Source organism: Halichoeres trimaculatus, unplaced genomic scaffold, assembly GCF_033239565.1.
Source record: "Halichoeres trimaculatus isolate MK-OKI-2021-1 unplaced genomic scaffold, fHalTri1.1 fHalTri1_scaffold_227, whole genome shotgun sequence".
Taxonomy (NCBI): Eukaryota; Metazoa; Chordata; class Actinopteri; order Labriformes; family Labridae; genus Halichoeres; species Halichoeres trimaculatus.
This window is the reverse complement of record NW_027437222.1, coordinates 353,682-370,000: the sequence shown is the minus strand read 5'-3', so window position 1 is coordinate 370,000 and position 16,319 is coordinate 353,682. Positions and strand designations below refer to the sequence as shown.

The 16,319-nt window shown below is 48.1% G+C and overlaps 3 protein-coding genes across 7 annotated transcripts in view; 2 read left to right on the top strand and 1 right to left on the bottom strand.

The window, feature by feature from the left end:
• The window catches only part of LOC141786569 (remodeling and spacing factor 1-like), a 16,105-nt gene extending 11,467 nt beyond the window's left edge, over positions 1-4,638 (top strand). For 4 of the 5 annotated variants that reach the window (XM_074665173.1, XM_074665172.1, XM_074665171.1 and 1 more), the window contains 2 exons: positions 76-273; positions 593-4,638. In XM_074665173.1, the coding sequence (XP_074521274.1) occupies positions 76-273; positions 593-1,395 (1,001 nt within the window). In that variant the 3' untranslated portion in view covers positions 1,396-4,638. The remainder of the gene's footprint in view (positions 1-75; positions 274-592) is intronic. The other variant, XR_012597844.1, reaches the window with a different exon arrangement.
• Positions 4,639-6,219: 1,581 nt separating this feature from the next.
• On the top strand, positions 6,220-11,638 carry LOC141786573 (methylosome subunit pICln-like). The gene is made up of 7 exons (XM_074665179.1): positions 6,220-6,672; positions 7,743-7,879; positions 7,974-8,114; positions 8,269-8,393; positions 9,018-9,189; positions 11,181-11,247; positions 11,335-11,638. Coding segments are annotated over exons 1-7 (762 nt in total). The 5' UTR covers positions 6,220-6,553; the 3' UTR covers positions 11,336-11,638.
• Positions 11,639-12,033: 395 nt separating this feature from the next.
• LOC141786572 (aquaporin-11-like) lies at positions 12,034-14,626 on the bottom strand. The gene is made up of 3 exons (XM_074665178.1): positions 13,701-14,626; positions 13,256-13,372; positions 12,034-12,765 (listed from the first exon to the last, which is right to left on the bottom strand). The coding sequence occupies exons 1-3, from the start codon at positions 14,296-14,298 to the stop codon at positions 12,665-12,667; spliced, it is 816 nt and encodes a 271-aa protein (XP_074521279.1). The 5' UTR covers positions 14,299-14,626; the 3' UTR covers positions 12,034-12,664.
• Between the last annotated feature and the right edge of the window lie 1,693 nt (positions 14,627-16,319).

Below are 16,319 nucleotides of genomic sequence, written 5' to 3'. Positions count from 1 at the left end.
CTTTTACTGAACAAAAGAGTAAGTTTTGTGTTTTCAAAGATCTGTAAAATTCTCCATCTCTCCTCCACGTTTCAGACTCAGATCAGTTCAGCGACATGACCGACAGCAACGACGACAAAAAGAGGCGGGGCCTGAGGCGGGGCCAACGCCAGCAGGTCAACTACCGCGAGACGTCTGAGTCTTCAGACAGCTCCCAAACCTCGGCCTCCAGGGCCAAGGTCAAAGCCAGCGCCAGGCCGCGCAGAGAGCGTCTGTCCAGCGACTACAGCGACGGTGAGTGAGCAGGAAGTTCACGCCACGTTACAAAACGCCACAGTCAGTCAGAGCAGGTCGCTGCGCCGCCGCCGCGCAGACAGTCAGAGAGCTGCCAGAGTCCAGGTCCTCCAGAGTCCAGTTCTTTCTAGGGTCTGGTCTCTTTACAGAGTCTGGTTCCTCCAGAGTCCGGTCTCTCCAGGGTCCGGTCTCTGGAGACTCTTTGAAAACCAGCGTCCTGACAAACGTGAGCAGAGTGAAGAGAGCAGACAGTGACAGTCAATGAATAAACTCTTCCTCTTCCTCTTCCTCTTCCTCTTCCTCTTCCTCTTCCTCGCAGTGTCGCCTTCCTCCAGAGACTCTGAAGAAGAGGATGACTATGAAGACGAAGATGAAGATGACCGGAGAAGGAGAGCAGGAGGAGGCCGGAGAAGAAGAGGAGAGGAAGGCGGCCTGAGGAGGAGCAGGAGCCGAGGGAAGCAGAGGCGACACGAGGACGACGAGGACAGAGAGGACAGCGGGGAGCGAGGGCGGAGGCTGAAGAGGAGGCTGACGGAGAAGGAGGACACGGGCCGGAGGAGGAGGTTAAAAAGGAACGATGAAGAGGAGGATCCAGAGAAGATGGGCAGAGGTAAGAGGAGAGAGATCCTGTCACAGAGGAGACGCAAGCGGCTCGCTCAGATGCTGAAGAAACGGCGTCCCTCGACAGACGAGGACGAGGACGAGGACGAGTCGGAGGAGTCGGAGTCATCGTCAGAGGAAGATCGCCCGATCCGCAAAAGACTGAACCGCATCGACTCTGATGATGATGAGGAGGAGGAGGAGGAGGAGGAGGAGGAGGAGGGGAGGCAGAAGATGAAAAGGAAAGAAAATAAAAATGACAGTGACGCTCAGGAAAAGGGGAGGGGCCAGAGCCTGTCCCCGTCTCACCAACACCGGACCTCCAGGGGCCCGGCCAAGCCCGGGGCCGGAGGTCCTGCTGGGCCCAGGGACCGTGCAGGACGGGGCAGGCAGGGCCGACACAACGGCCCCCTGCATCCAGAGGAGGAGGAGGTGGAGGAGGAGGAGGAGGAGGAGGAGGAGGAGGAGGAGGAGGGTCAGACGGACTCCTTAGACTCTGTCCAGAACAGTCCTCGGTCGTGATGGAGGTGACGAACGCCGCTCCTCTTCTTTCCTGTCAGACCCACAGACCTGCTCCTCCCTGCCCTGCTCCTCCTCCTCCCTGCTCCCCCTCCCCACCCTGCTCCTCCTCCTCCTCCTCCTCCTCCTCGCTGTCGTGTCGTGGTAGAGTGCTCTCCACCGTCACAAACACAAACTCATGACTGACTCAACTTTTGGCAGAACGGACCAAAAGCATCTTCATCACCTTCATCATCATCCTCATCCTGGCACCTGGACTGTCCCCGCCTCGTGTTTCGGCGGACGCACGGCGCGCAGTTTCCTGGACTCTTGAGCCTCTGGCGTCTGTCTGATGGGTCCACGTGTCCGGATGAGTCCAGACCCGCCCCGTTTGGGGCCCGATGGAGCGGCGCTGGAGTCCGTATGTAGTCAAAGTCAGAACCGAGCACTTGGTCTTTCTCATAGCACTTAAACCCTCCACAGAGAGGAGCCGGGTCAGACTGGACTCGTGGATCACACGATCCTGATGTGAGGACGGCCGGACTCAGGGTCCACCCAGCAGAGGAAAACCAGTTTTCAGGTCCAGTTCAGGTTCTTCAGCAGGATGCAGCAGGACGCAGCAGGACGCAGCGTTTCTCTAACGGAGAAAAAAGTTTTAAAGTTTAAACTTAATCAGAGAAAAACACTTGATGAGAGTTTTTAGGTTTTTTTAGTGTTTGAGGCTTTTTAAGAAAAACGAGGCGTTTACTAAAAAAAGCTGAATCAGAGGAAACAAAACGAAGATATTTCAGGTTTTTGACTTTAACAGAGAAGGGACTGGAAATTCTTTCAGTGTCAACTTTAAAAACAGTTTTTCATGAAAGGAGAAAAAACACAGCTCCAGACGTTGGTGATGGTTTCATGGAGCAAACGTCTGAAGCTGGTTTATTAAAGACTCAGAAACGTTTGCTCCTGTTGGTTTGTAGAAAACTGTGTCAGGATGAAGGTGAAGTTTAGAGCTCCATCATCCTCATCCTCAGCTGCAGTTTTCCTCCTGGTCTGGTTTGGACCCTGAGCGAGGACCTGGTCCTGTTGGTCAGGGTCTCTGTGTGTCCGCGGCGTCCAGCCTCAGGCGTCTGCTGTGGATCCTGTTTGCTGTACATACTCTGCCTGTGCGCTGTCTGTAAAATAATAGATGTGCTGTTCTCTTCGTCCCGCTGTAAAATATAGTGTTATATTTTCTATATGAAGGAGAGGAGGGGGCCGCTGCGTGAGCCGCTGCGTGAGCCGCTGCGTGAGCCGCTGCGTGAGCCGCTGCGTGAGCCGCTGCGTGAGCCGCTGCGTGAGCCGCTGCGTGAGCCGCTGCGTGAGCCGCCGTGGCCTCGTCCTCGGGGCCCGCGGCCGCTGTTTGTGTGAGATAAGGTTAGCGAGGAGCCCGTCACGAAGTCTCAAGGAGCCGAGTCCGGCTCGCGGTCAGCCCGGTGTCGAACACATTTTAAAGGTTTTTAACTCTTTGTGTCCCTGACGAAGGGACTCCAGTGTTTTTAAGAAGGAACAAAGCTTTATTTTTTGATTGACCAATCAAACGATGTTTCTGTGTTTTCTCTACCAGCCTCTTCAGCTCCTGATTAACACCTGTACATAAATATAAATACATCTGTTTTACCTGTGGGGGGTGGGCTCAGTGTGTGGGCTGACGATTGTCCCGACAAACGTCAGATCACTGTTCAGGCTTCACATCAGTTTGACCCGAACCTTCACAGAAACTTCACAGAAACTTCACAGAAACTTCACAGAAACTTCACAGAAACTTCACAGAAACTTCACAGAAACTTCACAGAAACTTCACGGGAAGAGGCCGAATCCCAAACTCAGAGGTTTTCTGCAGAATCACAGCTTCACAAACAGCTTCAGACTGATCCAGTTTAGTTAAACGCTCACATGTGACGGATGTTGGACCAGGATTTATCACAGGAAGCTTTGGGTGTAAAGACCTGCAGCTCACGTTAAGATCCTCCAGAGTCCCACAGCTCAGTCCCACTTCTCCACCTCGTTCATCTTCACTGTCTGCTTTAAAAACGACCTGATGAGTTATATTTCAGGTTTTTAAAACGACCTGATGAGTTATATTTCAGGTTTTTAAAACAATCTGTGATATGATATTTCAGGAGCTCTGGTTTAAACGCAGGAAGAGAAGCTCAGGTCCACCACAACATTAGAAATGTGAAAACAAACAAAGGGATCAACCTTCAAACCAAGTCACAAACTTTCCTCTTCCTCTTTATTTTGTTGAAGCTTTCCAGACTCCAGGGTTTCCTTTCATGGCCTTTTTATTTCGAACTCGTGTCTTCTTCCTGTCTGTCTGCTGCAGCTGATAAAACAGCAGAAGTTTAGTTTCTAAAGGTGAAAATGAGGACATTGAATCTGTTCATTCAGAGAAACTGTCAGAAGACGGAGGACGTGATTTTTTCTGCTTCCACGCCATCTGAACGTCGAAGCTTGTCGTGAGTCTGACGCCGTTTGCTGCCTGTTCGTGTCGACCTCCTCACGCTGTACAAACTGTAAATGATCAACCACACACTGGGACTTCTCCGTAGACTCGTAACTAGAAGACGTTATCACACACAGAAGGTAGAAACCAGTAGAAAGTGATTAAAACAGAATAACCTCTGACTTTAAATCGATACTGACTGCTCATCGTAACAAACGGACGGATAAATGTGGGTTTGTGGCATTAACTGGATTTCACCAACGGCTCGCTGCTCTTTCAGGTACTTTCCGTCAATCGATCAGGTTTCATAAAACTCCTTCATTAGATCAGAAAGTCTCATCAGCTGGAAAATCCCTTCAGCGCTGAACTGCAGCAGCGTTCTCTTCATCAAAGCTATGATTCATTTCTGAGCTGAAATCTCCAAACTGAGCTCTGAAGGAGTCTGCTGTGGGTGGACTCCGTTTATTAACCAGGTTTCTACCATCAGAGTCTGTATTTACTGACTGTGAGCCCTCACCATCAACCCTGCAGGGCCACAGAGTCTCAGCGTGGACAAAGACCGGAGAGACCATCCCTCTGCAGATTATCCGTCGACCTCTGCAGAGCATCTGTCGACCTCTGCAGAGCATCCGTCGACCTCTGCAGAGCATCCGTCGACCTCTGCAGATTATCCGTCGACCTCTGCAGAGCATCTGTCGACCTCTGCAGAGCATCCGTCGACCTCTGCAGAGCATCCGTCGACCTCTGCAGAGCATCCGTCGACCTCTGCAGAGCATCCGTCGACCTCTGCAGGGCATCCATCGACCTCTGCAGAGCATCCACCGACCTCTGCAGGGCATCCGTCGACCTCTGCAGGGCATCCATCGACCTCTGCAGATCCAGTTTCTCAGTGTTTCTGGTTCAAACAGGCTCCACTGGATGTGAGTGTGGCTCCTCTCATTTCTCTGTTGTACTGTTACTGTAGTATCGCTGTAACATAAATGTTTTCTAAGTTATTAAAACCAACGTCCCAGGCATCTCCTCAGAAACTCCCTGACTCTGTGCTTTTCTTAAAACGTGTGTCGAGGAGTCGTCCTCTGGTTCTGAAGAGTTTTAACTGTTTTCTTCTAAACGTATGAACAAACAAACTGCACGTCTGTCGTCTCAGGTAATCTTCTGACTCAGTGTGTGGGTTTGGAAAGTTTGGTTTTGACTGTGGTCACCAGAAGTGTCAGAAGAAGCTCATGTGAGCTCTGACACATGTAGCTGAGTCTACAGCGCTCTCTGGTGGTTACAACAGGTTTGTACATGTTATGGTGAACAAACATGCAATAATATTTGAGCTTTTGGGAATCATAATGATTTAAATGGCCTAGAGAAATTAACTAAGAGTAGCTTTATAAACTTAAAAGCTTTCTTTCTTTACCAGGACAGTCCAACTTACAGGGGATCAAAAGGAGCGTGAGTAAAATAAAAAGCTTTTTAAATTATTTATTTATTTTTAAACCCAATTTTTATTCAACAATTTTATTTTTTGGTAAACAACTTTTCTTGGCGAGGCATTTAGTGTCTCTCATTTGACAAAACATGAGCTCAAAATCACAAGCTTTGTGGAGCTTTCTCAAATATTTCCGTACAGCCTTGTTTGTGTCGCCCTCTTGTGGGTGTAGTTGGTAAATGCAGCTGCTACAGTTGCACAAATTTAGAAATGATTATTTTTTTCTGGTTTGAAAATAAAGTTATTTATTGCAAGATGCGGTTAGTTTGACCAAAAGAGAGCAATATATATTCAGGTATTGGTAAAATTTTGCTTATTGCTTATTTTGCATAATGCAAAATAACTTCTGTCTCCTTTAAATGCAGTGATATTTGCCTGTTTAGGAGGTATAATAATTTTTAGAAAGCTTAAAAATGGTTTATATTATGAAGCCATAAAATAAAACTTTTATTTTTCAGGATTAGAAATGACTAATTTACTGTTCTGTTCAGTAAAAATACTACTGGCACAAAAACCTTTCTATCATGTTACACACATGGGATTTTCTGTTTTGCTGTTTCTTTACAGAATCAGAATTTCTTTGTGTTATACAGTAATTTATGTTTTATCATATAACACAGTTAGAATTATGAACAAAGTTTATTTAACTCTTTTTTTTAATTAATTTACTGTTGATTGCTTTTGTGATTGTAGTTTTTAACAGTGGCCACCGGGGGCGTCAGAGAATCACATACACCCGTTGGCTGTTGTTGTCTTCCGGTGCAGAACCTTCAGAATAAAACGCTCACGTGACGCGGCAGCAGGAAGTGGAACCGTTGGTCTGTAGGGGGAGGAGGGGGGTGACGTGCTTGTGTTGGTCACGTGGTTTCCTCGCTGGCTGACTGAAGCGTCGCTACGTCGTTACGTCACTACACGTTGCCGCGAGATTTCATCGCTGTGCGGTCGGTGCGGAGGAGCGCTGACGGTAAAGCTTTAAACTTCAGCATTTTCAGACTGTGCGCTCTCTGTCGGACCTCTGACCCGCTCGGCCTGCGGTTTCCAGCCCACGGAAGAGACCCACGGACCCACGGAGCGCTTCGTGGGTTTTCCTCCTGCACTTGTTTACTGAGAAGTTAGCCCGGGAAAGATTAGCCAGCTTTGTGGCACGGAAGAGGTCACGGAGCTGCTCGTTGACAGCCCAGAGTTTGTTTCGTCTTTAATCTCATTTGGTCTGCCGCAGTAACCGCTCACAGACGATGGTCGTCCTGAAAAACCTCCGCCCACCCACCGAGGGAGTGCGGCTCCAACAGGCTGAGACCACAGCGGTGATGGGCGGCCAGAAGCTGGGCTGTGGCACGCTGTACGTCGCTGAGACGTAAGTGATTCACACGGAGGTTTGTTTCCTCTGAAGCTGAGGCTGAAAGGATTTCTGCTCAGAGTTTACATCAACCTCTGAATTATTCACCAAATAACATTCACCTAAAGTTTCTCACAGTCCACGAAAATACAAGTTCAGGCTCCACAACACTGCCACAGCCTGGTCTGAGCACTTCCGGAGTTTTCCCTTTCAAAATAATATTTGTGCTTTGATTTGGGTGAAAAAATAAATAAGCTGTTGAATTTTGTTAAAAAAAACAATTATATTATGTCATCAATCGATCAGTTCTTTAATATAGAATAAGGTTTACTATGATAATAAACGTAATTTATACAGCACTTTTTAAAAACAGGGTTACGAGGTGCAGGAGGTACAAAATAAAACTGAACAATGAAATGTGAGGAGGAAAAAATACAAAACATGAAACAAAACTGGTTTAAACCATACAAAAGGACTAAATCTGCACAGAGAAATAAAACATAAAATTAAAAGCAGCGTGTTAAGGATCGTAACGTGCTCAGGTTACACCTCCCGTATGAGCAGGTTAGTTTTTAATGAAAGGAGAAATATGGACTGAAATTATCCTGAAGCTTGATGATTTTAAGTTTGTAGCGTTCCTCTTTGCTGTTTGAGGAGTGTTTTCACGTGACGTAATGAACTCGAGTGCGGCCATGTTGGAGGGACTGTCACAACAGGACAAACTGAGCTCACAGGTATAAAGATTACTGTCGCACAAAACAGAACATTACTGTCACTTTTTTTTCCTGCACAAATCGGCCGGTCTGAGAAAAAAAACATTTATTTTTCTTTTGACTTCCATAAATGATCACGTCAGGTTGAGGAGAGCAAACGATTGTTCACAGAACAGAGATCACTGTGGTTAGCTAAGCTTCATTTATTCTGTGGACTCCTCTCATTAATTTGTTTTAATGTTTCACCTCATTAAAAGCTCGTTTCTCACATGTTCGTTTCAAACAGACACAGTCAGCTCCAGTCAATCCTTAATTTTGCTCTAAAACTTTACAGGATCCACTGAACCCTCACTCTTTGTGTCTTCTCGTCTTCAGACAGCTGTCATGGTTCGATGGAGCAGGTCTGGGTTTCTCTCTGGAGTATCCCGCCATCGGCCTGCACGCCATCTCCAGAGACGTCAGCGCTTACCCTCAGGAGCATCTGTACGTCATGGTCAACGGCAAAGTGGGAGGTAGGAACGCTCGGAGGTGTAACATCTGTTTGATCAGCCCAGAAGGAGACTTCCTGTTTCTCTGACGCCTCTTTCTCTAACTCTGGCCTCTCAGATGAGAACGAAGCAGAAATGGCCGAGAGAGCAGCTGATGAAGAGGAGCAGGACGACGACGGCGGCAGCAGCAGCAGCGGGGAGGAGGAAGAGGACGGAGCCATCACAGAGATCAGATTCGTGCCGAGCGACAAAGCAGCATGTGAGTGAGCGACCATCAGACTGATGCTACAGAAAACATGTCCCCACACACACACACACACACACACACACACACACACACACACACACACACACACACACACACACAGAGTTGTATTTTGATCCTTACACACACTCTGTGTGTTTTGATGCAGTGGAGTCCATGTTCTCGGCCATGTGCGAGTGTCAGGCGCTGCATCCCGACCCGGAGGACGACGACTCTGACGACGACTTTGAAGGAGAAGAGTACGACGTGGAGGAAGCTGGTGAGGAAAGACACGCACGAGGAAATCTACCCATCGAGAAAACATGAAGACCTCCATCACATTCATTCATTCAGCTAATTTAACGTCTGCAACAGGGCGTGCTTCATGTGGCTTCATGAGTCCGGTTCTCCTCCTTCTTGTTCTTGACGCGGTTCTGTTGGATCCTCAGTGTTTTTTTATTTTTCCGTCAAATATTTAAAATCTGAGCTCAAAGTTTTTCAACTATTATCTAACAGATCTGACTCTCCTCTGTGTCTGTGTCTGTTTGTCCCTCCCTGGTCGCCTGGTTGTCTGCCTGGTTTCTGCCTGGTTGTCTGCCTGGTTTCTGCCTGGTTTCTGCCTGGTTGTCTGCCTGGTTGTCTGCCTGGTTTCTGCCTGGTTTTCTGCCTGGTTTTCTGGCTGAGCACAGAGGCAGGTGAGATCTCGCGCTCATCTCTCCACATTCATGAAATGAAACTTGAGTAAATGTTAAATTTATCTTCTCGTGATGAAAAGTGTCTGAGAATCAGCTGATGAGATTTTTGAGGATTTTGTTTTAATGACAGAGTAATTTAGTTACGTTTACTCTTTGAAACTTCACATTTTTACCAGTTTTGATGTTTGAAAGTTTTGCTCCTCTCTGCGTCTCCCTCCCAGAGCACGGCCACGCAGACATCCCCAGCTTCTACACGTGTGAGGAGGGTCTGTCGTCGCTGACCACGGAGGGCCAGGCCACGCTGCAGAGGCTGGAGGGGATGTTAGCGCAGTCCGTGGCTCAGCAGTACAACATGGCCGGGGTCCGGACGGAAGAGACCAGCGCCGAGTTTGAAGGTTTGACGCTTTTTGAAACTAAAGAAACTGAAAATGTTCGATCACAGACGCGGGAGTCATTTTTTGACCTTAAAGGGGACATATCATGCTGATCCCTGATTTAATACTTATATATAAAATAATAAATCTGAAAACAAGACCTTTCACCCCCTGAATTTTCAAAAAAGCTAAGCTAGAACGAGATTTGATGCCTCTGAAAATAGGTCATTGACATTTGGCCGCGAGATTTCGAGCTTCGTGACGACACAAGGATCCTCTCTTTTTATTGGAGTAATCTGATAAAGCAGCTCCTCCTCTGTGATGTCAGTTAGTCACACAACCACCACCGAGGGATACACCCACCAAGAGCCGACTGACTGAGTGCTGGATGCAGGGACTCTGCTCTGCTGAGCAGCTGGGCTTTACATGGTGAATTAGCAGTTAAAACACTGTAGTTTTAGCAGACGTGGTAATACTTGTGAGACTGTGATATTTGCATGCTTGTTCTGACATGCACTGTGAACCTGGACCACAATAATGCTGCGGTAATAACATAGTGAGGAACTGACGGTAGAGGCGATCTTTAGACGACACTTTCAGCATGATGGATAAAACACAGAGAAAAGTGAAGGAGCAGGATGGAGCCCTGTTATAGAAATAGTTTATTGGTGAAGTCTGCCTATATTTCCACGTATAAACTATACATGTTACAGTACCGCTTTGACTCACCACTCTGAAGCGTCCTGAGATGATCTGTGTCCAGGTGGATTTTCTTCCTCCTGAGCTGCAGAACCGTCCGGGTCTGACTCGGGGTCCAATACAAAAGGATGTATCCTACACTCTGCCATTTTATTAGTGCTATCAATGCCTTACAGTGAAGTTTTGGCAAACAGCAAACTCGCTCGGTCTGCTCCATCCAGTATGGCGATTTTGTAAATACTGCCATGCTGCAAAAACTGCCCCCTGGCTCTACCCCCTCCGCCCCTCTGATAGAACTGACCAATCAGAGCACAAAAGGCCGTGACGTTGCGAGGTTACTGGAGGTCATTCTCCAAACGGACCGTTTCAACCAGATCTTCAGAATGGCCTAAAATGAGGATACTGAGAACGTTAGTGTGGGGCAATGAAGGAACTAAATGACTTGTACTGAGGACAGAAATGCTTTACAGGCATCCTAGTCTGGCATAGTGAAGAGGAGAAACAAGCAGGATATGTCCCCTTTAATGTAAAGTTGGAAAAGTCCTCGGTCCATCATTGGTTCAGCTTCTTCATGACGTATTTTACTCCTCAGTCTTTCTCATCCAGTTGCTGCTGTTCAGGGTTTTTTGTTGTCTGAGCTACGGTCGTGTTTTCATACTCTCTGCGTCACGTGGATCAGTTTTATCTGAACCTTGAATCATATCTGAACCAAACTCCGTCAGGAATCAGAGACGTCAAACTCTGTTCACCAAAAAACTGATGGGTGAGGAAGTTCATTTCAAACTTTCTGTTAAATGTTTGTTAAAACTGGAGAATGACTCAAAGGAGAGGGTTTCAGCCGAGGCTGTTTGCAGCTTGGAGAAGCTGAACGACGAGGCAGAGTCGGTGCTGTCTGCAGAGAAACGTCCTCTAACATGGAGCAGTCTGTCCAGGCGTCCATGATAAAACAGCTGATCCTCCTTTACTGCCTAATGTGGTAAAACAGAGCGCTGTTTTCAGAGGTTTTCATCCTGTTAACTTTGTTTTTTATGCTTTAATCTCAAACAATCTTTGAGATGTTTTATGATTTCACTGATTACATTTGGAAATTTCTCTGAGGATGTTTCATCTTTTAGAAAGAGAGAGATTTTATTCATCCCTGCACAGAAGTGAGAGAAGTGTCATTTTGACCCATAATGCACCTGTGGAGTCTGGTTCTGTTAGCGTGTTGCTGTTAGCGTGTTGCTGTAGAGTCTGGTTCTGTTAGCATGTTGCTGTAGAGTCTGGTTCTGTTAGCGTGTTGCTGTAGCGTGACCGTGTGTCTCTGCCCACAGATGGGATGGAGGTGGACGCGGCGGCGGCGGAGGCGGGTCAGTTCGAGGACGCTGACGTAGATCACTGGTAAGAAAAACGATTAAAGTTAAAACAAACGTGACGTCTGTGTTTGGGAAGAAACAGATTTCATCCCGTCCTATTTTCTCTCTGCAGATCAGTCGCCTCGGCAGCAGTGTTGCATCATGGGATTGAAGGAGGAAGCAGCAGTGTTGCATCATGGGATTGAAGGAGGAGGCAGCAGCACTTGTTTAGCTCTTAGTTTCTCTCTCTGTTCCTGGATCTGAAATCTTCTTCTTGTTTTTCGACCGTCTCAGCAGTTTGTGTTTTTCTGTCCCAGACGTTAAACTGTGCCCCCCCCCCCCCCGTCCAGGTGTGTGTGCTGAGTCAGCAGCTGCTGTTAACTTCACCTTCACCTGAAATAATCAAACTCTGAGTTTCTGTTTGTTCTTCGCTCCAGTTTAACGTCTCCTGTCGGGGAGAGTTTGTGTCTTTGTATGAAAACATGGATTAATAAATAGTTTTTGTATGAGATTCATTCAGCTTTATCCGAATCATTCAAGTTATTTCTCTGGTTTGTTTTCCACTGGAACGTCTTCTCCACTAGGGGGCGATGTGGGGAAATATGTCAGGATGGTTTTATGGCAGGATCAGAACCAGGATTAGGACCAGGACCAGGATCAGGATCAGGATCAGGATCAGGATCTGGATAGTTCTTCAGATTCAGACTGTCCTGACCTTTGAACATTTTAGTCTGAAGTGTTTCTGATTTTTCTCACTGATTAATTCATGAATGTTTGAAAGTTTCATCATTAGACAAAAGGAAAAGACGTAATTTCACAGTTTAATGTGAGTTTCCAGTTTTACAGAGACTTGAAGGCACCGTTTGACTCTGTGCTTCCACTAACAGACGCCACTGTGACGGAGCTGCTACACACAAAGACCGAACGCTAACGAGAGTTATGTCTGTTTGACTAAACGATCATCTGAGGCTACAGTTTCACACAAAAACAAAACTCCAAGATGAATTTATCAGCTGAAAGTGTCTCCTGAGCTTCGGTCTCATGTTGGAGCTAACAACACATCATGCTGGAGTCATGGGGGATCATGCAGACACAGAAAATCTGTGGGTCATTAAGTCTTAAAGGAACAGTGAGAGGTGTCTGACTCTGTGTTTAAAAGTCTGTCAGTTTACAGAGAGGAGGAGGAAAAGCTCAGGTGTGTCAGTTTACAGAGAGGTGTGTGAGTTAGTCAGTGTGTGTGACTGACCCTAACGTCCTCGCTCAGTCAGTTTTAATCTGCGATGTGCTCTGAGGTCAAACGCTCCCAAACATCCTCCCTGTGTCTATGTCTAAAAGGAGCGTCTCAGTGCTGCTCCTCTTCTTTCTGATGCCTGAGGTCAGCGTGAGGTCGGCGTTAGGTCAGCGTGAGGTCAGCGTGAGGTCGGCAGAGGGTTGGCGTCTCTCTGAGTGACCTCCACATGTGCTCACGTCGTCTTCTTCCCATCCACGGGGAGATGGAGAGACGGTGATCTCCTCAAAATCAGGGGGAGCAGTTTATCAAAGAGCAGCACTGAGCTCATCATACCTGCAGCAGGAGGAGGAGGAGCAGGAGGAGGAGGAGGAGGAGGAGGAGGAGGAAGAAGACAACACATGGACAGAGTCATTTCATTTTAAAAACTATTTATGCAAAGTTTGATAAAAGAAAAGCTGATGCAGGAGCTCTGCTGTGTCTCCATCCAGCTGCTCTCAGAGTCGCTGAATCAAAGTGAAGTCGACCGAACGTTTGAGCAGCTTCTCTCTGAGGTGACGACGTTTAGATGCTGCTGAAAAGACACGACCACCTCTGATCGAATGTGACTTTATCTCACAGGAACAAAGAGCAACCATCAAAACATGCTGCTCGCTCTGGATTTGTCAAAGTTCTGAGACGTTAAAAATAAAGACTCTGTTTTCATCTGACCTCAACGTATTTAAGACTTTGATCAAATTAAGTTCAGACTTTAAATCCCCCAGAGCTCAGTTCTTCATTAGTCTTTAAAAACCTGCTGATGAACTTTTCCCTCCATGGATCTTACCCAGCAGCGGGCCGAGCCAGTACACCACACAGGACTCCAGGAAGGAGCTCCCGCTGCAGGGGAACTGTGTGGAGAAGGCCAGCGCGGGGTTAAACACAGCTCCTGTTAAACTGCCACCTGTACACACACACACACACACACACACACACACACACACACACACACACACACACACACACACACACACACACACACACACACACACAGAGAGAGAGACACACACACACACACAGGTATCATTACATGTCACAGATCACACATGAACCCAACGTGTTGATCTGGTTTTGACTCTGATGGAAAATGAGGCACATGGATCCAGATGCAGATCTCTGGGAACCAGAGGATCCAGGGGGATCCAAGTGGATCCAGGTGGACTGTGAAGGAGCCCTGGACTCGAACATGAGTCCCTCAGACATTGGGGGAGGAGTCAGACTTGGGTCCATACCTGCATAAACCACCGTTGCGATGACGGCAGCCACGGCGTGCACGCGGTACTTCTCCTCCACGGACCTGGTGTGCGTGATGACGGTCTGCACCGCGAAGGCGCACCCCAGCTCCACGGCCGCGGCCTGGGGCACGGGCGCGTGGATGGCGCTGATGCACTGGTACCCGAGGAGCTTGTGCCTCACGTGCAGCCCTGATAACCCCAAACCCCAGATCAGGGGCACTGCGGCTCGCGCAGCAGCCGCGGCAGCGAACTGGCACGCGATCCGCCGCAGTGCGCATGCCCGCGTCAGCCGGGAGTGGTACGCGTGTTCGAGCGCCCCGGACGGGTTTCCGATGGCCCCGCTGAAGGTGAGCCCGTGCACCACGGCCGCCAGGTAGGTGAAGGTGAGCGCGAGACGAGGCTCGATCCCGCCCACCTCCGAAAGCAGCTTGAGCTCGTGCGTGCAGCAGCAGAGCTGGAAGGTGGACACGAGCTCCACGGCGTACTCCCGGAGACCGGAGTCCGCCAGGGCCCGGGACAACAACCTGCGGGCCGCATCACTCAGAGCCACGACCCCCACCAGCACCGCCACAGACACGGCCACGTCTGCAGACATGTTGGCCGCCGCAGGAGCTCTCCTCTCGGCCTCAGCTCGCTCCTGCTCTCGGCTCCTGCTCTCCTGCTCTCGGCTCCTGCTCTCGGCTCCTGCTCTCGGCTCCTGCTCTCGGCTCCTGCTCTCGGCTCCTGCTCTCGGCTCCTGCTCTCGGCTCCTGCGGTGGATGAAGCCTCGGCTGAGCCAGGCTGCTGCTCCTATCCCGGAGGATGCGGCTCCATCCGGGAGCAAATGAGCTTCAGTGTCCTGAACTCACATGGTGCGGAAGTGATGGAGCTCTGCAGTCCTCCTCCTCCTCCTCCCCCTCCTCCCTCTCTGTGCTCGGTGCTCCCCTTTTCTTCCCCTGTGCGCCTCCTCTCCTCTAACACTCCCTCATCCATCTCCGACGCCCCGCCCTCATTCCCATTTAACTCCTCATTAAGAAAAAATCTCATTTTTAACCTGCACTGCTGCATCAGTATCTTGTTTCTTTCCGTTTTTTTCTGACCTGTTTTGTTTTAATCTGTGAAGTGAATAAACTGGTGACTTGGCCTCAGGACTCTCCTCCTCTGAGCACACTCTCCTCAAACATTGACCTCTTCATCGCATTAACCTGGGACACAAACTCTTCAGCTCCATATCAAGTAGGCTAATCCCTGACTGCAGGGTCAGAGGTCAAACTCAGTGAGAGGAAGATGATGGTGAGGCCGAGGATCCTCAGCTCAGCTCACGATGCTGCGTCTTTCTGATGAAACTGTCAAACATTCTCCTCTTTGACCTTTTTGTCGTCCCAGCCAAATCCTGGTCCAAGGAAACTGATAAAAAACGATTTGACTAAAACAAAGAGTTAAAAAACAATGATTTAAAGCTAAAATCTAACTGCATGGTAGGGGAGACCGGGATTGGTTGAAACACTCCTTGCTTCAGCACCCCCACTCACTGAACTGTTTTAGTCAGAGTTCATAAACTTTAATGCAAAGTTCCCACAAAATCAAACCTCTGCAGGAATATCACACACCTCCCAGGTAACTGGTGATCCAACCTAGTTACCTTAAAAACCAGTAATCACTAAAGTAACTAACGTACATTTAAAGGAGTAAACCGTTATTTTTTCAGGGTGTAGCCATGGCTGACCATGACCACAGCGGCCACGTCTCCTGTTCTGGTCGGGAAACTGCTGTTTCACTCCTTCACTCCTCGACGCCTCTCAGCAGGTGCCACGAAATATCCCTCATTTTTAAAATCCCAGACTTCACAGGTTTATCAGCGTCAGTGTTCAAACATGAACCACATGTTTATCGTCTTTACGTCACATAAAAAATGTCCATTTACCATCAGGAGAGGCAGCAGCAGGGTTTCAGGTCATTTGGTTCAGTTTAATACAGAACAAAGAAAGTGATCAGCTGACGACGGTAAAGTTCACTCCTCACTGCACGTGTGCGACTGTTTCTGAAACACAGCGGTGTCTACAGTGATCACATTGATGTGTTTGATTTAAAGGGCTTGGACTTTTCGTCAACTGGTCCACAGAGGTCAGGAAAAATCTCATCAGGACAGGACAACAATGAATTACACCAACAAAAGTCCTCATGCCTGAGTGTCAGTGTTTCTCTGTAGGCCGATGGTCAAAGGCCCACAGAGAAAAACTGTTTTATTTGTTTGGGTTTGACTTCGCTGTTTCAAACTGCATGAGGTGAGAGGGAGATGAAGGTTTAGGTAAATGTACCAGCAAGAAGTTAAACCTACTGTGACCCTGCTGTGGATGAGTCTGTTTACACTGAGTAAGGTCCCTGAGGACAGAGGGAGTCCAGATGCATCACATCGTTAACTTTTGCTCAGTGTCAGGGACATTTCCTGCCCGGTCCAGTGACGTGTGCCTCTCCTCTAACCGTCTGTTTGTGGCAGCGAGTTTCTCAGTCGGTTGTGTGGACCTGTAATGATTAAAGAACTTTGAATTATTTTTATCACAGACATATGCAATAAATTCACCTTCTGCCTGCTTCATGACAGCTCAACACTGCACATTTTGTAAAATGATCTTTTCA